This window comes from Equus quagga, chromosome 2 (assembly GCF_021613505.1).
Source record: "Equus quagga isolate Etosha38 chromosome 2, UCLA_HA_Equagga_1.0, whole genome shotgun sequence".
NCBI classification, from domain to species: Eukaryota; Metazoa; Chordata; class Mammalia; order Perissodactyla; family Equidae; genus Equus; species Equus quagga.
Window position 1 is genome coordinate 177,847,576 of NC_060268.1, and position 22,820 is coordinate 177,870,395.

The 22,820-nt window shown below is 45.9% G+C and overlaps 1 protein-coding gene across 1 annotated transcript in view; it reads right to left on the reverse strand.

The window, feature by feature from the left end:
* ADAM12 (ADAM metallopeptidase domain 12) overlaps positions 1-22,820 on the reverse strand; it is a 334,852-nt gene that overhangs the window by 39,402 nt on the left and 272,630 nt on the right. The window contains exons 12-14 of the mRNA XM_046654059.1: positions 19,291-19,468; positions 14,574-14,663; positions 12,865-13,060 (exon numbers count right to left, since the gene is read on the reverse strand). Of these exons, the coding sequence (XP_046510015.1) occupies positions 12,865-13,060; positions 14,574-14,663; positions 19,291-19,468 (464 nt within the window). The remainder of the gene's footprint in view (positions 1-12,864; positions 13,061-14,573; positions 14,664-19,290; positions 19,469-22,820) is intronic.

Consider the following 22,820-nt stretch of genomic DNA (forward strand, 5'->3'; position numbering starts at 1 on the left):
CATTGACCATGACGCGATTTGATGCTACATAGATTCTGTCACTCTTACTATTTTCAAGTAATTTCTCTCCTTGGAAATGTGGCCACTTAAAAAATATATATACTGTGCTACAATTCAAATGTGTTAACTGATAAATTTGTTTTCCTTATAGGGAGCTGTAAAGCGAGATTTCTGAGCAGTTTTAGACACGTGAGCTCGCAGACAGCTCAGAGGCAGGATCAGACGAGGGTTGGACTGGGGTGCACAGAAGGGAGAAAGAGAGAGAAAGGAAAGCAGAGAAAGAGGCTGGCTTCCACAGGGATCTAAAACACTGGCAATGTATTGGGAAAACAAAGGGAAGCTTGATATATCAATACCAAATAAAGGGGCTAAAATTACGACAGGAAATCAAGTAAAGGAACACGAACAGTGTTTAAACAAGTATGAAAGCATCTTGGAAGAGAAAACAAATGCTGGATCGCTGCTTAGGAATCCAAACCTAGAACGTACGGACCTGCTGGGTCAGGGTGTGCTTGGGACTTTAATGCCCCAAATGCCAACGGGGCAGCATGGCTTAGAAAGCCAGGTGTAGGTACAATGCAATGACTTGTAACGTCACTAGAGGTTATAAAACAATACAAGGGTTTCCTGATAACTCTGAAGTACTGTGCACATCCAAGTAGAAGGCTACCCCACATTTAAGGAGAGCTGCCATTTTCCTAATGAGAAAATCCCACAGAAAGATTGATGGCCAACTTCAATATGTGAATTTTTAGCAACATGGATGACATTGTTGAGAATCTTATAATATGTTGCCAATTAACTTAATGATGAGAAATATTGGAAAGTCACTTTTTTTTATTTTTGGTGAGGAAGAATAGCCCTGAGCTAACATCTGTTGCCAATCTTCCTCTTTTTGCTTGAGGAAGATTGTCCCTGAGCTAACATATGTGCCAGTCTTCCTCTATTTTGTATGTGGGATGCCGCCACAGCGAGGCTTGATGAGCAGTGTGTAGGTCTGCACCTGGGATCCAAACCTGTGAACCCCAGGCTGCCAAAGCAGTGTGTGTGAACTTAACCACTATGCCACCAGGCTGCCCCTGCAAAGTCACATTTTAATTAAGAAATATTGCTTTTTTATAAAACTCGCCTATATCATAAAACAATATTATGCAGATTCTTTACACTTCTTTTTGGTCAACTGATCTTCAACAAAGGTGCCGAGAATACACAAGGAGAAAAGCATAGTTACTTCAATAAACAGTGCTGGGGAAACCAGATATCTACACGCAAAAGAATGAAATTGGACCCTTATCTTATACCACACACAAAATTAACTCAAAATAGATAAAAGATTTAAATATAAGACCTGAAACCATGAAACACCTAGAAGAAAACATAGGTGATAAGTTCCTTCATATGGGTCTTGGCAGTGATTTCTTGGAGATGACACCAAAAGCAAGGCAACAAAAGCAAAAATAGACAAGTGGGACTACATCAAGCTAAAAAGCTTCTGCACAGCAAAGGAGAAATCATCAACAAAATGAAAGGCAACTCAGAGAATGGTAGAAAATATTTGCAAATGATATATCTGATAAAGGGTTTAAACCCAAAATATATAGGGAACTCCTATAACTCAATAGCAAAAAGCCCCCAAATAACCAGATTAAAAAAATGGGGAAAGGAACTGATAGACATTTCTCCAAAGAAGACATACAAATGGCCAACAGGTACATTAAAATGTGCTCAAGGTTACTAATCATCAGGGAAATGCAAATCAAAACTACCATGTGATATCACCTCACACCTGTCAGGATGGCTATTACCAAATAAACAGAAGATAACAAGTGTTGACAAGGATGTGAAGAAAACAGAACCCTTGTATGTTGTTGGTGGGAATGTAAACTAATACAGTCATTGCAGAAAACAGTATGGAAGTTCCTCAAAAAGTCAAAAATAGAACTACCATGATCAGCAGTCCCACTTCTGGGTATATATCCAAATAAATTGAAATCGGGATCTCAAAGAGATATCTGCATTCCCGTGTTCACTGCAGCATCATTCACAACAGCCAAAACATGGAAGCAACCTAAGTGTCCACTGATAGATGAATGAATAAAGATGTAGTATATACATACAATTGAAAATTATTCAGCCTCGAAAAAGAAGGAAATCCTGCCATTTGCAACAACATGGATGAACATGCAGGACATTATGCTGAGTGAAATAAGTCAGACAGAAAGATAAGTCCTGCATGATCTCACTTATATGTGGAATCTAAAAAAGTCGAACTCATAGAAGTAGAGAGCAGAATGGTGGTTTCCAGGGGTTGGGGGCTGGGAGAAATGGGGAGATGACAGTCAAAGGGTATAAAGTTCAGTTATCTGAGATGAATAAGTCCTAGAGACCTACTGTACAGCATAGAGCCCACAGTGTTGTATACTGAAAATTTTGCTAAGAGGGTAGGTCTTATGTTAAGTGTTCTTATCACACACACACACACACACAAATAATAATAAATGAGGGTGAGAGGACTCTTTTGGAGGTGAGGGATATGTTTATGGCATAGATTGTGGTGATGGTTTCACAAGTGTATATTTATCTCCAAACTCATCAGGTTGTACACATTAAATACGTACAGCTTTTCGTATGTCAATCATATCTCAATAAAGTGGTTAAAAAAAGTCTGTTTTCTACAGCACATCCCCTGCATTTCTAGCTTCTTTTGATGCTGACCTTTTTATTCTGTTGGGATGCTGTCACTGGACATCTTTAGTGACACAAAGATTTTTTAGGCACATGAATCCACTTGCCCAACAGTGAGTCTTCTGACTTTACTGTTTTAAATTTGCTCAGCGGGTGTCTATTCCTGATCTCCACAACCTAACCACCCATCTTGGTGCTTGTCAAAATGATCTTCTGAAAGCTCTTTCACCAGAATAAAACAAGTGCAGGCGTGAAGTCATGTGTCAAGTCGTGAAGTCAAGAGCAGGCATGAATAACTAAACATACGATGAACATCCTTCTCTTTTTTTAAAACCCAATGTTGTCAGTTGACCTCAATTAGCCTCCTAAACCAGCATTGATAGAGGTTCGTGAGGTTCAACGTGCCCCCTCGATTGGACTATGATGTTCCAAAGACGCAGCTGAGAGATTCAGAGATCAGCAACAAGTTGTTCTTTCTGATGGATAATTTTTTGGGGGAGACTGTGTTTTATATCTGGGCACGTACAGGATCTAAGAAAAACAACAAAAAATGTTTATCAAGTCTCAATTCCTTTTGGAAGGCCTCCTTTCATCTGATCTCTATAATTGGTGACTGTGTTGGAAGAAGAAGGACGTGTGACTCAGAACAATGAGGGCTGATCTGGTGTCAACCCTACATATCATGAGACCCTGGTCAGACTCTGTTCCTTCATCTGTAAAATGAGGACAAGGACGTCATCTGACTCAAAGGTGCTGGGATGCTCAGTGAGTCCCTGACACATGGCAGGCTGTCAGTAAACTGAATTATAATGAGGACTGCCATTGATCATGGGGAAGGCGATGGCTTGGCTCCTGGATATTAAGGATGGGAGAACATGTAGGGGAGAAGAGAGCTCCTGTTACCTGACCTTACACTTACCATATTTGTCATAGCTCACGATCATGTCAATAGGGACTATATACCTGTCTCCTTAAGAGATGATTGTCCCCAGTGCTTAGCACATCATAGAAAACCATGAAGACTCTTGAATGACTGAATAAGTAATTCCTGAACCCACCTCAGGAAATGAAGAAGACAGACATTCTCCTTATCTGAAACCCTGGGAGGTTTTGTACATACTTTGCATATTAAATAAAAACTATAGTCATAGCTCAAAGATTTCAACTTCCCTGCACCCCTCTCCTTCTTACTCATTCCAGGAGTAAGGCTCCCCACTGCCCTGAGTCCTGCGTTTACTCTGGGCACCCTCCCAGCCTACTCTGGCTGGGCCTCCAGAACCTCATCTCACTGCAGAGGTGCCGAGTACCATTTTGAAAGAGGCAGCAGGAGACCTTGAGTAAAGACACTGGGGTTTGACTCCTCTTTATTCCATTGAGCCCTGGGAACAAAGGTCCTCTTCCCTGTAATTCCTTGCCCTTAAGCAAACCAACACACACTTAAAATGAACTGGCACATTTGAGATCACCAACATGCCATTTATTGGGCACCCTACTCTTAGGCATTGTGCTGGTTACAGCATGCAGTATCTTTAATCCTTATAATCACCTTGTAGGGTCTACATATCCCATTTCTCACACTTAAACACTAAGGCTCAGTGTTTTAGCAACTTGCTGATCACGATGTGAATAAGTAGTAAAGTCAGGCCTGACTCATGGATCTAAAGCCAAAGTCCACGATCTTTCTATCCAGCTGCAGTCCTGTGCTGCCACCCTCTTAGAAGAAACCTAACTGGCAACAGACTTCTGTCTCTGCCATTCCTTTCTCTCCAGAAGCACCAAAAGACTCCTGCGATCCATGTGATTTTGGGCTTGACTCCATCTCCACCAAATCCTTTTCCAGAGAATAACTTGACAGGCTGTGATACTCGCCACTCCATGCTTATTTCTCAGGTGTCAACCAAATTGAGTGACAGGCCCTTGAGTCTGAGCGCACCCAGTGGGGTCTCTCTCCAAGAGGAGGGTGATGGAGAGAGGCAGTAAACATTTTCATGCCTTTTTGTTGAATCTCTATTGATCAGGAAAAGAAATGAAAAATTCTGAATATAATAACTTGAGAACTTCTGAGGGGAGAAGTCAGTCCATAAAGAAACAAAGCTAGGTGGGGTTTGATCAGGAAAATTTACTCCACTCTGGTATTCATTCGCCCAGTGGCTTGAACAATGCAGAGTTCTAAATGTTAACATTCTGTCTCTCCCAGGAAACCAAAAATGTCTGTTTCCAAGAGTTTTATTCATTTTAGCTCTCACCCTAAACTCGAGGGAATAGGAGATGCCATGTCACACTTTACCGTTGATGTATGGCAGGACATGTCATCATCAACGGCACATGGCAAAGACACAGCTCACTACAACGTGGCAAAGAAAACTCAGATTTAGAAGAGAAATAGGTCATGATTTCATCAGCTGCATAAACTTGGGGTAGGATGGACAGATCTCTCTCTGTGAAATCAAAGATCAGAACGCATACCAATCCCTTGTCACACACTTTCTTCATTCCTTCATCTGGAGAATTAAGGGAAAGTATACTCTGATAAGTAATTCATGGCCAACATTGACGGATAAGATCTTTTGCATTCTTCATCCACAAGCACTTAGGGACTGACAATTTTCACCAACTTTGATCGACTTTCATCAATGCTTTGAAACTGCTGCTGTTTTAATTTGGCAGAAGGTGGGCGGAGGATGGGGTAGAACCCTGTTTACAATGCCTGTTCTCATCCGGTTGGCTAGCGTTTCCTACCCTGGAGTCTCCACGTTGGGATGAGAAATCTTGCATGAGAAACATGGACATTTAAAGGCCAAGGGGTTTAAAATGAGTGAAACTGATTGTGGAAGTATATAAGCAGTCGACACTTGATCCAGTTCACAACACGGCCTGCTGCTGCCCAACCTCCAATTTCAGGCTGTAGGACGGTGCCATGCCAGGTTCCAGGTCCATTTTTGGGGCCAGCAAGCTCCCAGCTGGAGGCGGGGCACTGCTCAGCACCACGTCTTCTGGTACTACCAGCTGCATGCTGGCCACGCCCCTCCTAGGGAGTAATCTCTCTTTCTGGGAGAATCTGCGCAGCGGGAGAGCTTTCCTCTGATGGTTTGGAGCAACTTTAGGGGTTTGTGAAAATGAATTGTAAGGTAGGAGGCATGGGGCTGTTCAATTGTTTACTTGGTGTAACACCTTTCCCATATCCCTTTTTCTAGGAACAAAATGCTTTTCTTATGGGAAATCCATTTTATAAGGTTCAGGTGGGGCTAACTTTCCTGCCCAATGCCAAAGGGACAAGCATGAGATTCAGGTCGGGACAATCAGAATGCTCCATGCCTAAGACTGTGTCAATGCTGGCATATGACCAAAGGCAAGTAAATCAGCATCTTCCTTGGAACCTGACTGCTGGAAGCTGTGGACGAGGGTCCTGAGCTGCCATGTTGCTCAACATCACTGACTGTGTCTTCAGGGCCTCCTCCATCACACCTTCCCCCGAGGCTGGGGTCCTTCTCTCATTCATCTTGTAGGGTGTCCCCTCCTTGTATTTACCACACTTGCTTTTGCCTCCTGTGATGTCCCAAGGCTCCTGCCACACTGTAAAAACCCCTGCGGACAGGGATGGTGCCTCAGGCCTGTGCAGAGCAGGCGTGTTCCAAGAATGAATGAGTGACAAGCCACTGGGAAAGCAGTTGGGGAAAGTACATCACATCTCAACTGGCCTCCCCAGAGGACGTCAATTGTGATTTGTGCAGAACAAAGCATCTCGGGTAAATGAACACTGTCTCCTGGTTCATCTTTTCTGTGACTCTGGATTTTCACTTATTCATTTACATCAAATCAAGTATTACTGTGCTGTCCTATGAGGAAAGAAGATACAAGGTCATGAAAAGACAGACATTTTACTTCCTGGAGAGAGAAACTGTCATTCCCTCAACGTTTGGGCAAAATAAGAAAACTTATAAGCAGAGAAACCAGAAAGCGGGTTTAGTGCTGACCTTGGGAGCAGATACAGCTCTTGCATTAAAAGAAAACATCGTTAAAGGAAACAGACTAGGAGAACAAACCCCAGAGACAACCCCCTGAGCAGCCTGGCTGTCCAGAGCCTGCCCATGCCGGGTAGCACAATGCAGGCGGGTCCAGCAAAGTGTCCACGCGGCTTTTGTGTGTTAATGGCCATCTGGCATTCATCTTAGAGACAGAATGGTCAATAATTTAAAAAGTGTAAACGACTTCTATCCATTCGTCAGATGTTAGAAAGGCACAGATTTGGGTTAAAGTTGCTGCACTTAAAAATGTCTGTCTTCATGTTTCTATGAAGACAAGAGACTTCATGTCTGTCTCTTGGAAAAAATAACAATGGTTTTCTTATCGCTGTGATATTACATCAATTCACACCCTTTGAATTCTTAATAACGGAACACTTAGATGTTTTGCCATTATCAAAAGAGAAAATTTAGCTTTTCGGAGGGAATTCGACATCATACTGTATCTTATAATTATACAGGCAGTGATGGATTTTAATTACCAGGTCTATCTTCAGAGCGATATGACTTATATTTATAATTGTGGTTTGGAAGTTCCCAATGTCATTATGTCTTTCGAAAGAGAGATGATGACATCTCCAGTTAAGCCCGCAATTTACTTGATCTAACCTTTTTCTTAAAATGACTCAGTCATGCAAATACACTTCTCCAATTCCGTCAGATCAGCTCCTCCCTCCTTGCCACTAATCTCCTTGACCCCGGTCACTGACATCCGCAGACAACAGTATTTTTATAAACAACTGAAGGCTGTCATGTTCTCCCGTATGTCTCCCCGGTCTCTCTTCTCCAAACTGACCTTTGCATTCATCGGAAAATGAAGCCCAAATGAAAAAGTTCTATCATTTCCTTCTCATACAATGAGACAAAAGAGAGACTTTCCTCACCCCTAAACAACATGACTGTTGGCAAAAATGTCTTTTCCTCCCATCTGTAGCCACTGGAGTCGTAGATGATTAGTAAATGTACTGCCCCAGGTGTATCATAATAAAGCAAACCCATTTAACCCAGCCTTGCAGATAAACACTGAATATTTACCAGCCCATAAAAATTGTCTGGCCAGCTGACACTACATAAATCAAGTGACACAATTTTCTGGTGAGTGATAAAATAGATAAAATGAACATATTTCAGGACTTCCCTGATGCAGATCGTTTGTGGCTCTAGACATGGAGTTATCTCTAAGATTAATTTCCAAGTGACGCTTTCAGTAACCATGCTAGTGGTTTGGATAAACAACATTGGCAAAAGTAAATTTTCTGCCTGGAGAAAAATATCCAGCTGTATTTCAGGAGGAATAAAGGTCATGTCACAGTGACCGAAAATCTTTGTGACTATTAAGACTAAACTGGACAAAGAGCTAAATACAGGCCACAGTTTGAACGGCAGATAACGTTTATGTGTTTGACACCAACATATAAAGTCTTGAGAGACGAGATTTGTGGGAGAAAAACCAGTGAGAAAAAAATTTAAACTCCTAGCCAACAAAGATCATCATCAACAATAATAATTAGGAAAACAAATGAACAAAACCCCAAAAGGTATTCTCAAACTGTATTGCTTTGCCAGTTAGGAGTTGAAGGCATATGTTTTGAATTTTCCATCATTTCACTTGTAGAAAGATTTGGAAGCAGGACTATTTTATTGAAATATAATGCTGGATTGAGAAAAGTCCATTTCGAAAGGGAATAGTTAGCTGGAAGGAAGGGCTTCATCCGGTCGGTGTCTGGGTAGCCAGATCTGGAGTGTGAGTAGCTGATTTCCTGACTGTAACGAGAGGATTCTGGGTGACTCAACAACTCGGCCAGGTCACTGGGGTGCAGATGGCATGGGCCAGCAGAGCAAGAACTCATGACTCCTAGAGTTCTGAGTTCCGTGCTTCGTAGGAGGCCTAAAGTAACCCCAAAGCAAACGTGGTCCAGATCCCAGAGCATTTGCTGATGGGTGGGGACATGAAATACTGCAAATGCGTCCTTGACAGTAAGTTTTCCTTCTCTGCGTCATGAAAAGCTGATTGAAGCCAACCGCCGTAAAATGCTCTCAGCCCAGTGCATCTAGCTGGCCAGGGGCCTGGCCGAGGAAGTTACCTCCGCCCCCGGGATTGTGACAGTCACATCCTGACTCTACTCCAGGTCCGGCAAGAGCACACAGGACTGTGGGAAGTATGTCACTCTGGCAGAGTCTGTGCTCTTGAGTCAGCATCTTACAATAGCAGGACACCGATGAATATTTAATAAATGAGAGAACAGAGTGACAGAAGAGGATCTCTGCCCTCCAGGTCACAGGCCAAGCTCTAGACTAGCAGAACTGCCTGCAGTTCCCTGGAACGGCCCCACTGTTCCTGTGCACCTTGACCCCTTTCGTCTGTGGGAAATACCCTTCCTTTTGTACCCCTGGCAAATGACTACTCCAGGGTAACCTCATCCGTGATGCCTTCCTGGCTGGCTCCACCCTGCAGGCTAAGTCGCTTCTCTCTTCCATGCCCCACCATATCACAGCCCTTTTACTACAGCCCCAGGACTTAAGCATCTTGCTCGCTAGTCTGTGAGCTTCCTGCGAGCTCAGTGACATTTATAGGGTTTCAGTTTCCTAGGCACTGAGCATCTAGCCTGTTGGTGCATGTGATGTATTACATGAAATAGATAATAGACTATGTTAGAGGACAGTATACCCATGGGGTAGGCATATTCCTATCCCCTTTTTACAGATGAGGTTCACCGAGATTGAATAATCTGCTACAGGTCACCCTGCTAGTAAGTGGTCTGTTCAATGCCTGTGGGAGGCAGAAGAATGGCCCCCAAAGAGGCCCATGTTCTAATCCTAATGTGAATATGTCACCATACATGGCAAAAGGGACTTTGAAGATGTGACGAAGTTAAGGAACTTGAGATGAGGAGGTTATCCTGGATGATCTGGTCCAGTATAATCACAAGGGTCCTTATAAGAGGGAGGGAGGAGCGTCAGAGCCAGAGAAGGAAATGTGACTAAAGAAGGAGAGGTTGGACAGAGGCAGAGATTTGAAGATGCTATGCTGCTGGCCTTGAACATGAAGGACATGGCCATGAGCCAAGAGATGCAGGCAGACCCTGAAAACTGGAAAAGGAAGGAAATGGATTCCCTCCCTAGAGTCTCTAGAAGGAACACTGTCCTGCCAACATCTTGATTTTAGGACTTGTGACCCCAGAACTATAAGACAATAAATTTGTATTGCCCTAAGCCACTAAGTGTGTGGCAATTGGTTACAGCATCCACAGGAAACTCATACAGCACCCTTGAACTAGACAGCAAGGCAGCCACACCGATATGGAAGAAAAAGCATTTGCAAAGGGGGTGAAGACTCTTCTAAGAAGCCCCCAGGTACAGAGGGTCAGAGCGGGTCCTGAACCACGTGTTCTCTGCTTGCCTGAGGAACTTTGTATGGTGATTTGAAGTACTAAGAAGGGGTTGGCCAAGCCAAACTGAACCCCAGGAAGTCACAAGCCTGAGGTGGCTCCCGAAACCTGGTTCCCATGCTTGTCGTTTCCAGGAACTCTGAACATCCCTGATGCCAGAGATGTCTAGCAGATGTGCAAGGACGCCTTCCACAAACCCACCACTGCCCAGACAAAGGCCTCCTCAGCCCCCAGGGTGAGGGTGTGGAGAGGAGAGGCAAGTGGGACCCCCAGGGAAGCAGCCCCACCTCAGGAGACGGGGCAGGACCCCGGCAGCCAGGCCTCAGCCCCATCCTCAGACACAAGGATGTTGAGAGTTCAAAGCGGGTGACGTCCTATTGCTCTTGCTTTTGAAAAGCTCAGTCCATGAGTCAGGTCGTCAGTCTGTCTGCCTGTCTGGCCTTCTCTCTGGTCAGGCAGCTTGAGAAGGACTAACGCGATGAGATAATAAATACCAGTCTTGGTCACCATGAACCAAAGGCACGCAGCCAGCTGAGTCACACAGTGGCGGTGGCTCAGAGAGAGCCGTGGAGCTCCATCTGACCTCACTTTGGAAATGGGGCCAGACGTTCTAACACAGCAGGGCACCGAGGAGCACATTTCACTCGCAAAGCTCCAGGCTCTCTGTGTGCTCTGGCCGCGGAATGTTCCTTGGGAGGGAGCCTTGTGCCGTCTTGTAACTCAAGGAGGGGAGATTACAGAGCCCGGAGAAAGGCTGGGGACGGATGGCCACTAGGGATGCCTCAGGCCATGAAGATTTGGTCTGTAGCAGTAGCCACTGTCCCAAAGTGACCTCACTTGGCTGAAAGGCGTCTGAGGTCATTAAACCAGTCAGAGTGCATCCGGCCATTTGACACACGCATAGTGAGTGCCCACTTTGTGCTTGTCATTGCAAGCCATTCACCTTGAGACAGCAAGACCCCACCCTTGCCTGGGGGCCCTCCAGCCCCAGCAGGCAAGGAGGTTAAGGCTCAGGGCTGGTCAGATGAAGAAGGGCCCCAGGCACCACAGGCCTCTTCCTTCTGCCAGCTCAGGTGCATCAAGGAAGTCTGAGGAGCGCTGGAAGACGTCCTCAGAGGGTGAGGAAAATGGAGGCTGCCTTAGCCCCTTATTGCTGCAGCCAGGCTGCTCTTCCTTTTCCCTCGGAAAGTTCCATGTGCAGAGGGGCATCTTTGGTGGGCAGGAGTAGTGGGCTCCATGACAGGACACGGCCCCTAGAAACATCTGTCCTTGTCTGCCAGGCTTGGGTCGTTGCTTTCACATGACATTGCAAACCCAAGCTTTGATGTTTAGTCATCATTTTTTGCTTTAGTTTACTTCCCTCATCTCTCCCAAAACCAAAACCTCACCACAAAGTCTGACAAAGGAACATATGGAACCTCCCTTCCCCCTAGAGACATGCCTGGGCTTGCCTGGCTCTCTGCCTGGCTGACTATAGTGGCCTTCCCACAGCTGGGGTCTCCGGCCAGAACTGAGGTCAGCCCTGCAGCCGGCAGGAGGAGGGAGGAGAATGACAAGGCGGGCTGGGGCCGTGCCCTTGGGAAGTACTCTCCGCAGGGCTCACTGTGGGAACCCGAGGAGTTGGGGACAGGCAGCAGATCCTGGGGTGATGAGCCCACAGGGCTCTGGGCTGCCCTCCGGGGCCCTGGACCTCTGGCCCCAGAAGACCGGGCAACAGAGGAGAGACACAACATGCGCCCGGTTCCTCCCCCTTTCGCGTCTGAGCATCTGTTTAATTTTAGAGCGTCTGTGGAACTTTGGTTCAAGACCTGGCTCTTCGGGTGACTGCATAGCGTGGGGGTTACGCATGCGCCTTGGCTCGCAAGGGCCTGGGTTCAAATCCCAGCCTCATGACCTTGGGAAACTGACTTCCAGCCTCCGAGTTTGAACTTTGCCTTCTGTAAAACTGTAGTCATTGTCCCTACCTCAGCGGTCGTTGGAGGGTTAGAAGGGACAAAACACACCAAGCAGCCAGCCCAGCATCCCACACAGGAAGCGGGGCACGGGCAGCCGCTTCCTGGCCACCCTCACTCACATCCAGGCACTTTCTCTGGAACACACGAGTCCGTCACTTTGCCTTCGCAACCAAAATGGCACTCACGGCCCTCAAACACTGACTCCACGCTCCTCCTCCCAGCTCTGGTGGCCAGGCCTCTCAGCTGGTTGTCCCTTTCCTGTGCTTTCCTGTCCGAATGCTGGCTCACTGCTCCCTGTATCAGGAGTCACCTCTCCTTGTCCTTCCCGGTCACAGAGGACTCATGCATCAAGGCTGCTCGGGGCCTTCCCGCTGCAGGGGCCCTGCCAGCTGCAGGGACTTCCCCTCCAGCAGCCTCAGCTCTTGGTTGGGCTCCTCGTTTGAGCACGAAGAAGTCCTTACACTGTCAGAGTGGCAGTGGGAAATTCTGTCCATCTGTCTGCCTAACTACCTGTTAAACTGAAGGCAGGGGTCATGGCAGATTCATCCCTGTCACCCCATGGGGCACACAGGCAGTGCTCACACATCTCTCGCTGGACCACACTGAACTCCTCAGCGTGAGCTCCGGGTAGCGCGAGCTCCGGGCAGCGCCCATTCCTGCAGTCCCAGTGGGCACGGCCCCAGCCCATCCAGGGAGCCAGGCACCCGGCTGAACAGAAGGCAGCTGTTCAGAAAGCACCATCCAGGAGTGATGCTGACGGAGAGGGAGTGCCCAGCCCCACTGCTCTGCACCTCGCTGGCGGCAGCCACCTACCTGGTCCCCAGAGCGTGACACATTGCTGCTCGTGGGTCTGACAGATGCCGTTGTAGCAGTAGCCGTCCACCCCCTGACACGGGTGCCCATCATGCAGGTACACGTTGGCTGGGCAGTGGGGGCTGGCCCCTGTGCAGAACTCCGGAAGGTCGCAGGAGTTGCTGGAGTCCCTGCATGCTGTTCCTGCAGGCTTCAGCTGAAAGGAGAGGGCCTTTATAGCATGTGTGCCGAGGGAGGGGGGGAAGCAGGTTCCCGGCAGCACTCCTCGGGTGGACCGGAGCAAGGCCATCCTCAGAGGGCCTCACGTAGAGGAGCGAGGATTGCAGAGGAAGCCCTCTTACAGCAGACAGAGCTCACTAAATAAACAAAGTCTCGCTTGGGGTTCCCCTTTCCGCTATGCGGGGGCAACCAAGAGCAGCCTCTTTTTAATTTCATGCAACATTAGGGTTTTTTGATGAGCAGATAAGCTGGTTGCTGGCACCTGTCACCTCAGAAAAGGAGGCAGGTACATTGCTGCTGGGCTCATTGGTTCTTAAGATCTTTGGTCGCCAACACCATCGTGGGTTTTGAGATGATGTGTGCACTTACAGCTCTAGCATTTGTGGGCAAGTTGACAAAAATAATACCAAAGCCACAATCACAATAGCAATTTTACTTTGTCATCAAATCATAGAAGTGGAAACCTGTCTGTAGGAGTTCATAGGGAGAGAGAGAGAAGCAAAGCAAGCGAGCAGTAAAGGATGTTAGGAACCATCCGACCAATGCCTCATCTTTTTGCAGTTGAAGAAGTTTAAGGTTCGGAGTGGCTTGTCTGAAGCTACACAGCCAGTGACCACCCCCCACCCAGCCTCACTCCAGGCACCTTCCACCTCCCGCTGCTGGGTACCCACATGGGGCCAGCTTCTTTTAACGTTCCCCATAAGTTAGTCACGAGTAGGAAGGGGATGAAGAATATTGTGAGGCTGAATGTGACATGTAATGCACTTCTAAATCACCATGCTCTCGTGGGACAGCTAAGAGGGAGTTCCTGCTAGCAGAATGCCAAGATCAATCGCTTACTTAAAAAGAAATAAAACTCTACCCTTGCAACCCTGGAATCAAAAGCTCAGGCTTCCACTCCGTCAGATCTCAGCTCTGAATAAGGAGGCAAACAATAGAATTGCCAAAACAAATGCAGTCGAGGCAGCAGAAATGGCAAAAGCATAAAACGGCCACTCTTGGCTGGGGTGGGTGGGCCAGTACCTCCTGTTAGGAGGACATCAAGGTCAAGATGTTTACACAAACCCCTGGAGCAACCTGTATGGCTTCTCAGCCCAGGAGGCAGATGGTCTTAGGATCAAGCCAAGGGACCCAGTGTGAAGCTGAGTGATGGGAGTGGGGACCTGCCCTTGAAGCCTTCTTGTCATGGTAACAGGACTGCACATCCAACAGCACAACTGGGACATTTAACATCCAGCTTGAGTTTTTTGGTCTGATTACTTTTCACCCCATAAATAAATTATCACAGATGACTTAGCAGTTAAAATATGCATTTCACATGAAGATTGGAAGATAATAAAAACAGATGGTGGATAATACCAGCTTTTGTGATAAGGAGTTACGGTTTCCACAGCAGTGAGTGTTGGGAAATCATCCTGACATATTGCTTGCCCCGCGTTGGTGTTGACCCTCTTGAGCCCGTGGGTGGCCTTCGGACCAGGTGAACTCACCTGGCAGTCTTTACAGCACAGCCCATGTGCGCACACAGCGTCCGGCTTCAGGGTACAGGTGGTGGCATTGCAGCAGAGATTCGTACATTCCTGGAGAGGGGAATTTGTTTGACAGGGTCATATGGAGCAACTGCTCACTGGAGGCAAACGTTGCACCTTAAGTGACTGCCAAAGGGAAGAAAGAACCAGAAGGCCTGGCTCTTGAGCTGAAAACCAGCCTGACCGAGGATTATCTTCATCTGTAAGAAAGCAAAGCTTCTGTTAAGTGTTTATGAACTGACTGGGTCTGCGAAGCCCTGGGAAAAGTCAGCAGCACTCAAGTGCCTTTCATGAAGCCTTTCAGGAAGGGGTGAGGGACCTGGCCAGGCGGGCTGGCTAGCATGTTCATTCAAGTCAGCAGGATGTTGGGGCTCCGTAAGGGGGTCTCCAAGGACTGCAAGTCTTACTGCAATGAATTGGATCAGGATCACTGGGGTATTTTGAACTTACTTATTTAAAAATATACATAGCAGCGTACTAACTTTACCCTTCAAAGACTGGCCCTTTTGATCTAGAGTGCTGGCAGGTGATGAAGTCAAGTTAATTGTGTTTGAACCACATTTCCCTGAAATTCAACCAAATGCTGTAGGTGAGACCCTTTCTCAGCACAAGTGGGCTGTCTGACCTGACTAGGCCTCCTGGAATGACCAAGAGCCCAGAAGGAAGTCTACGGGCCGTGCCTACTGGTTTGCAAGGGACTTAAACAGACAGATGGAATATTAGAGGTACTGTCCTCTCTGAAACAAAGGTGAGAAAGGAAGTTCACTCCTTTATTATCCTGTGCTTTCAAGTACCCTATTTTTCCCAACAAAAAGAAATAAGAGATTGACGCCTTTTGCTTAGCTCTCAACAAAAGGCCTATACACATTTATCTAGTATATTTATGAAGTCCTTATACTTTAGAACATTCCAGTAACTTGGAGCTTACATATTTTGGAAGAAATTGAATTGTTAGAAGAAGGACGAGTTCATAGAGTCTTTAGTACTAATTAATTTATCAAAGTCCTTTTATTTTATCCAATATATCATATGTGCTGAAGAATTTATACACTATTGGCTAGCCTGAAGCCAATCATGTCCTAGCTTAATTCTATAATAATTTATTCCTGAAAACCATCTTTTGTGAATGAATTTGTCATTAGTATCATACACGTAATTAATAAAATGTTGTCAATAATCTGGAAGATTTATGGCTAACCCAGATATCTGAGCTGCATCCTGTGTAAAACTCTGTGAATTGTGCTCTCATTTGGTGCTTACCATTTTCTCCTATTATACATATAGCCAAAGTGATTAAATTTTACATTTGTTCAAGGACTTTATAAACATCCGGAGTGTATAATATATACAATAAGATAAAACTGCCAGCCAGAAGTCATAGCTGTAACTTTCATGACAGTAAGAGTTTTTAACTCATGGGCTTACAATCCTAGAAAGTTTAGGAATTTGCTTTGTGTTTTGAAAAGCAGTCCCTCAATTGCATTCCCGATCAGCGTCATCAAATGTACAGCAATGTCGTCCTGTTCTCTATGGTCTAAGTGGCTCTACTTATAACCCATTAACCAAATTACAGATTTCCTTGAACTTCTAAGTAAAATCAGCCATCCTAAAACTGGGTCCCAAGATCCTTTAAGAACTACCTCCCCACCCCCCACCAAATCACTAAATAATATCAGCAGCAGCTCAAATGGAAACGCAGCCAAGTAGAATGGCTTTGACTTCAAAGGGGATTGATAATGTGAGAAACATAACTAAGTTTAAAAGATATTTGCAAGCTACTGGCATCTTATTGACTTTAAACATGGAGATAAGGCTGCTTTCCCAAGCCTGTTAGCTGGAAGAATTAGTGAGTTGTCAGGATAGCCTTACGGTTGATGTAAATCCAATGCCCTGTACGGGAAGCTGTCAGCAGTCACTTGCCTTTTTAACTATCCAGAATCTATTTCTCCTGCAGCACTGTATTTATCAGAAGAGACAAATTCTTCATCTGTTGATATATTTGTTTTAGTACTCAATAGAGAAGTTCAACAGAGCCGATGAACACTAAGTCTCCAAAGAAGAAAGAATAATGAAGCCATTAGAGAATTCCCTGCAAATGCCCTAATTGTCATACTCGTGTTGTAGGTCGTAGACATAGATTCTTAATCACAAGGAACTAAGATAAGACTGTCATGCAACTTCTTGAAAATAAGGGGGATTATTTCTGGGAGCAGGGGAACAGACGCTGGTTCTGGTTGTGAGCTGGGGAAGCTGTTCTGACCTCATTCACTTACTGATGTGGTGACGTGCTGAGTCCCTATATGGGCCGGGGATGCACGGACCAATATGAATCCAAGGCACGGTGAACATTTCCAGAGCTGAACACTAGGTAGGGGAAAAAGAGCCCAGGGTGACAGATCTGACTAAAGGTTTTGGTCAAAGCAGTTTAGAAACTGGAAACGGGCTGTCACACTGCTAGACACAGTTTCAGCTTGAAACTTGAAAAGCAAAACATGAAAAACAAAAAAAAGTGAGGTAAAAGGCTTGCCTGTAACTTCAAAAGATTTATTGGAAGAAAGAACTTTGGATGAGGAGAATGAGAGTTCCCTTCAAATATCAAGAACTTATCCTGTGAAATAAGGAACCAAACCACAGAAGTATAAAGTTGAGAATTATATGCAAGTAGAATTTGGCTCTACCTAAGGAAGGAGTTACATTTAATCAAAACATCCCTGCAATGCAGTGTGCCGGCTGGAGAGAGAGTATGCACCTTGTCGAAGCTGAATGACTCCAGGATGCAGATAAAAGAGAGAATTACAACATCAGTGGCTGGCACATTTCAGGCACTCAAGCATTTGCTGACATGATGGTGGCAGTGGTAACATTGGTGGTGGGGATGGTGGGGATGGTATGATGGTTGTGGGGGTGATGACGATGGTGGTGACGGTGATGCAGGCACAGTAGTGGTGGTTATGATGATGATAATGATGGTGGTGCTGATGGTGATGGTGGTGGTAGTGGTGGAGATGATGGTAGTGGTGATAAGGGTGGGGTGGTAGTGGTGATGGTGATGGAGGTGGAGATGGTAACAGTCGTAATGTTAACAGTGAGGGTGAGGGTGGCAGTGACGCTGGTGGTGGTGGTGCTGGTATATAAAATAAAAGACTGCTAATAGAGTCATTCCAAACCTGAGAGTTCATGGCTCCATGAAGAGCTGTCAAATTTATTTAGATTAATCAACAATTACAAGGAGTTCAAATAAAAGACAAACTATTTTGAGTCAACATGGCCTCTCCTGAGAAATATGGGTAAACTAATTGATTTCTTGAAGTAATTAACAAAGTCATCAAGGAATTTCCCTTCTGCATACCCCATCCCATGACAGTTTCAAGTGTTCCTCCACTCGTCTTAAAGAGTTTCTGTAACGTCATAATTAGGACCTTCTCCTGCACAGCAGCCACTCCCTGCACATTGTGAGCAAAATTAAACACTGCTATGGCCGGCACCACTATCACTGATGGATCCTGAGTTTGGGAAAGGCACAAAAACATTCGATAAAACCACCTCTACAACTCCTATCCCCCAGTACGTATTCACGCCCAACATTTCTGCAGAAATGGTCAGACCGAGACCAAGATCCTTCCTGCTGGTATGGGAAACCTCAGCGACTTGGAGATTGGGACACGATGCAGATTCTGTAGCCAGTTGTTTGTCTGATGAACCTGAGTTTGAGGGATGTCCCAGAGTCTCGGCACAATTTTCCTTCCACCCCAGAATCCCCCTTTCAGAGCAGCCCTCCCAGACACGCTCATCCTAAGCCCGCATTAAGCCTGTCTGTGAATTTAGCTAAACCCGCCTTGAACCTGTCTCCCATTGCAGCTTGCCTAAGTTCTCGGGGGAGGGAATCCCACATGGAGAGTGCCTGCCACACAAACTACTTGCTTTGATTTATTCTAAACACAGCCTCCTCCAAGCTTCCAGGGGCCACTTGTTCCACCAGAAAGTCTCCCTGTGTCCTGTCTTTTTCTATCCTTCTCAAGATTATTCAGAGATTTAAAAAAGTGGCTGTTATAATTTTTATGTTGATTAACCATAGCTTGGACCCTACAGAAAATTTCCTGACATTGGCTAGGAAACAGGGTTAAATAAGCCTTTTCTGGATAAAAATGGTCCCTGCTTTCACTCATTGCTTCTGAAAGCTAACGAGCAGAGAGGCAGAGCTGCGAGCCGCAGGTCGCGCATACAGAGGAGGCTGGGGCAGCAACAGCGGAATTTCAACTGGGAAGAAGTTGGGTTAAAAACGAACGATGCTTATTCAAATTCCCCTCTGCCTGCCTGCCTTACAAAGAGAAAGAAATGGTGCTTATTAGCCATTTTAAGCTAGCATTCCAAGGCCTTTTTCCCTGTCAAACTCAAAGCTAAATGCCTTTTCATTGTTCTTGTCTGCATCTTGCCGAGAATACCGCGTCCTTCAATAGAGAACATGCTTTATCTCTTTAAACCAGATACAACTTATTCCTTGCAATGGTTAAAATTCAAGAAGGCCACCCTGGCCTGTGAGGCATGTTCAAGATGGCCATGTAGGACTTTTCCATCCTGAATTTCTGGCACTTTCATTCTGCTACACAATTCCTCCAAATTCTTACTTCTTTGCCCAGCCATGAACGTGAGGCGAATGTTCTGGAAACGGCTCTCTTACCTCCGGTTCCCCGCAGTCACACTCCTCGCCTTCTTCCACGTATCCATTCCCACACTTCTGGCCCCCGAAAGACTGCTTGACTTCTGGCAAGTTAAAGAGGCACATCCCCATGCCTTTCTCCAGGCTGGCCTCCAGGTCCTTCCTGCTGCAGCTGCTGAACACCATGGGGAACGGGTACCTGTGGAGAAGAGCCCGGACAGTCAGGGTTGGGGTGGGCAATGGTCAGCACTTCATGGTACCCGCTGCCAACAGCTGCCCAGCTGTCCACTGTTAGTCTCAGCGGACAAAAGCTTAACTATTCAGTGGAAAATGAGGCACATTCAGCTACCTGCTGAAATCCATTCCTGTACGGTGCCAGCACCACCAATGAGAAGTGCTTTATCAAAAAGGAAATGATCTTTTGATGGCTTTCAAATCAGCAAGTTTAGACAGAGTCTCATTACAGACATTATTAATAGTTCTGTGTGAAATGATACAATGGAAATGAATTCTTAGGCTCTGCAGCTTGTAATGTGAACACATACTGATGTCCTTATTGGAAAGCACAAAGAAGAAAGAAATACAAATGACAGTGCTTATCAATTCCATGGTTCCATGGACACAACCCCCACTGTGGGCCAGGGCTGGCCGATGCTGGCATTTGGATCTATGAAGGGCAAATCGCTGTCTTACCCAAGCACAGCTATTAGAGAATGGAGGTGGCCAGAAATGCAGGTCCGATTCTCGCCTCGAAATACCAGGGCTACAAAGGGATGAGGCAGAGTTGGCCAACTTCCCCACAAAGTTCACGCTCCTCCTTCCATGGTCTCAAGGGGCTGCTCATTCCCCTTGCACTGGGTGGGCTCTGTGACTAATTCTTGGCAACAGAACACGAGCAGAAGTGAAGTGATGTGGGTCACTTCCTGTTTAAGGTGGTTAAGTGACTGTTCCTCTTTATGTCCTTTCTTTCCCCTTCTGTCAACCGAGCTCCAACAGGTATTCTAATGTCCTAGGCGACGGAGGAGCCAGACATGGCACCTGGTCCTGACTCACTGTAGGGAGGGAAGCCACCTGCAGATGGAGCCCCAGGGTGTCATATGGAAAGAAACATACCTCTATTAAGGTAAGCTACGGAAAATTGGGGCTTTGTTTCCTACATCAGCTGATGTTACCCAACATATATAGGGTGTCTCACTCTTTTTTACCAATGCATTTTCCCATGTCTTGAGGTAGCAAGAATTATAAGGGACAAGCATGCAGGAAACACAGAAAGTTTTATGACTTAGTGAGGAAGCAGGACCTGCTGAAGCCAGCCCAAGCACCTTCTCGGCACGTAGCCATTTACAGGATGACATTATAATCAGATCCTAATCAACTGGTCAAACCAATGCAGGCTGCTACGTTTCCCTGAAGATGGCAGACTAGCTACCATTTGATGATAAAGTTTGGCAATATTTCAAGACTGTGATGATTTTCATGGCCAAACTGGTAACACTGTCTTATCCTCCCCAAGTGTTTTCTATCAATCTCAGGTTATTAACTCTGGAGTGTAATTCTAATCTACAACTAAATTAATAAATGCAAGTCCTGCTCTTGGATGCAAAGGCAGGACTTATTTGTAGCGCTGCAACAAAGTCCCTTTTGAAGTCTTTATAGCTTTCCTGGGCAGACAGATTGATTATTCCTGGTATGAAAATGATGCTGTATAACTTCAAATGATGATCCACAAGAAAAATTATAATTTTATCAATTTAGAAGGGCTTTGTATTGAAAAGACGACGGTACATTACACAGGGAATTGAGAGCAGTTCTTCTCTTTACAAAGAAACAACTTCATCCAGGCATAGATCAGAGCTTCTTCGCTGTGCGGGCGTTTTCCTAGGACACATGCGCGTATCTCAGGGCCCGATCCGGGAGACTAAACCTCATTCTCACTCGATGATAGGCAACTGGTGTTGTGATGAACTCTTACCAGTTTGTTCTGGAAAGGAATTAATTTCCAGAATTTGTTAACAGTTAATTAGGAAAGACACCAGGATAATTATAAGCCTCGGGAAGGGTTTATAGCAACAACAACAGTAGCTGAGAGAAGCCTGATGAAAGCATGGTATGAATCACCCCGCTTCACAAGTGAGCAGAGAATGTCCACCAGTGTCCAGGGACCAGATGGCCGAGACCAGCTCCGGTCATGGCTCCGACAGGCCCTCCAGCTCGCGGTCTTTCAAAATAACAAATACAGTTTGGGCTTTTGGGGGGTTGACATTAAAGAAAAGGGATAGAACCAAGATGAAGGAGATCAGTTTAAGTCCGGGATTTAAACTCTGGAATGTTTGGGAGAGGACAAGAGATCAGGTCATTGTTGGCAAAACCACAGTTGTGTGTCTGTGTGAGCTATTGTCAGATAGAAGGTAGTCATCTGTGTAACAATAAATTTCTATTTCTCTTAACTTTTTCCTATTCTGTTGAAGGACAAACCCCAAATGCTTTTAAAATTTTCTTTCATTTAATGCATGCATAATATTCATCTTTAATTCAGAGGTTTTTAACCTTGCTGCAAGGAACTACGTCCAGGCATTAATTCCTTGAGGTGTCTCCATTTTAACAACAAAGCAGCAATGTTCTCCTCAGAAGCCAAATGCGGCCTTGATGAATTTGCTGACACTGAAACAGGTCCTTTCTCAGGGTCGCTCACAGACAGCACAGATCCAGGGCTCACGCCACACGGCCTGACTTCACCAGCGCACCGCTTGTCTTCAAAGTCAGTGCAGTAAAACCTCCAGCAACTGCTGGCCGCGGCTCACAGCTTCTGCCACGAGCACATGTGGGTGGATCCTCTTCCCCTCCAATCTGGGGTCTTTCTGACTTGCTCAGTGAGGCCCCTTGGGAAGGCCAGTGCCCCTTTGCTGAACATTCCTGCCTTCTCCATGGACTGGGTCAGTCAGCATTCCTATCTCTCCGTGAGGATGGAAAAACACCTCTGCCATCATCCGAGAACTCTCCTTTGAGGACAAATGGCGATGAGGCCAAGGAGCATTTTGTATCTGTAGAGAAACTTTGCTGGTTCCATCCTTTCATGATTTCTCACCAGAGAGGACACTCTGATTGGACTATTTCACTCTGATAGACTATTCCCGAACCCTATTTGGGCATTTAGAGGAAGTCAGGTACTAGAGGAAGAAAAGCAGAGCAACCTGTCACTCATCATTCAATTATTCTGCAAATATTTATTCAACAGCTACTATGTGCCAGGCATTGTCCGAGGCTCTGGGGATATGGGAATGAGCAAAACAAACAAAGATCCTGGTTGCCGAGGAGCTTGCATTCCAGGGGGCAGACTGATCATACGTAAGACAACGGAGTCAATTAAGTGTGTTAGAAAGGGATGAATGTTAAGGAAAAATGAAACAGGTAAGAGGGAGAGGCTGTAAATGGGAGGGACTGAAGTTTTAGGGAGGGTGGTCAGGGAAGCCCTCACTGGGTGGGTGGTGGCGTTTGGGGCTCTCACCAGGATGTGAGGGAACAGGCTGTGGGCACAGCTAGAGGGAGAGCGT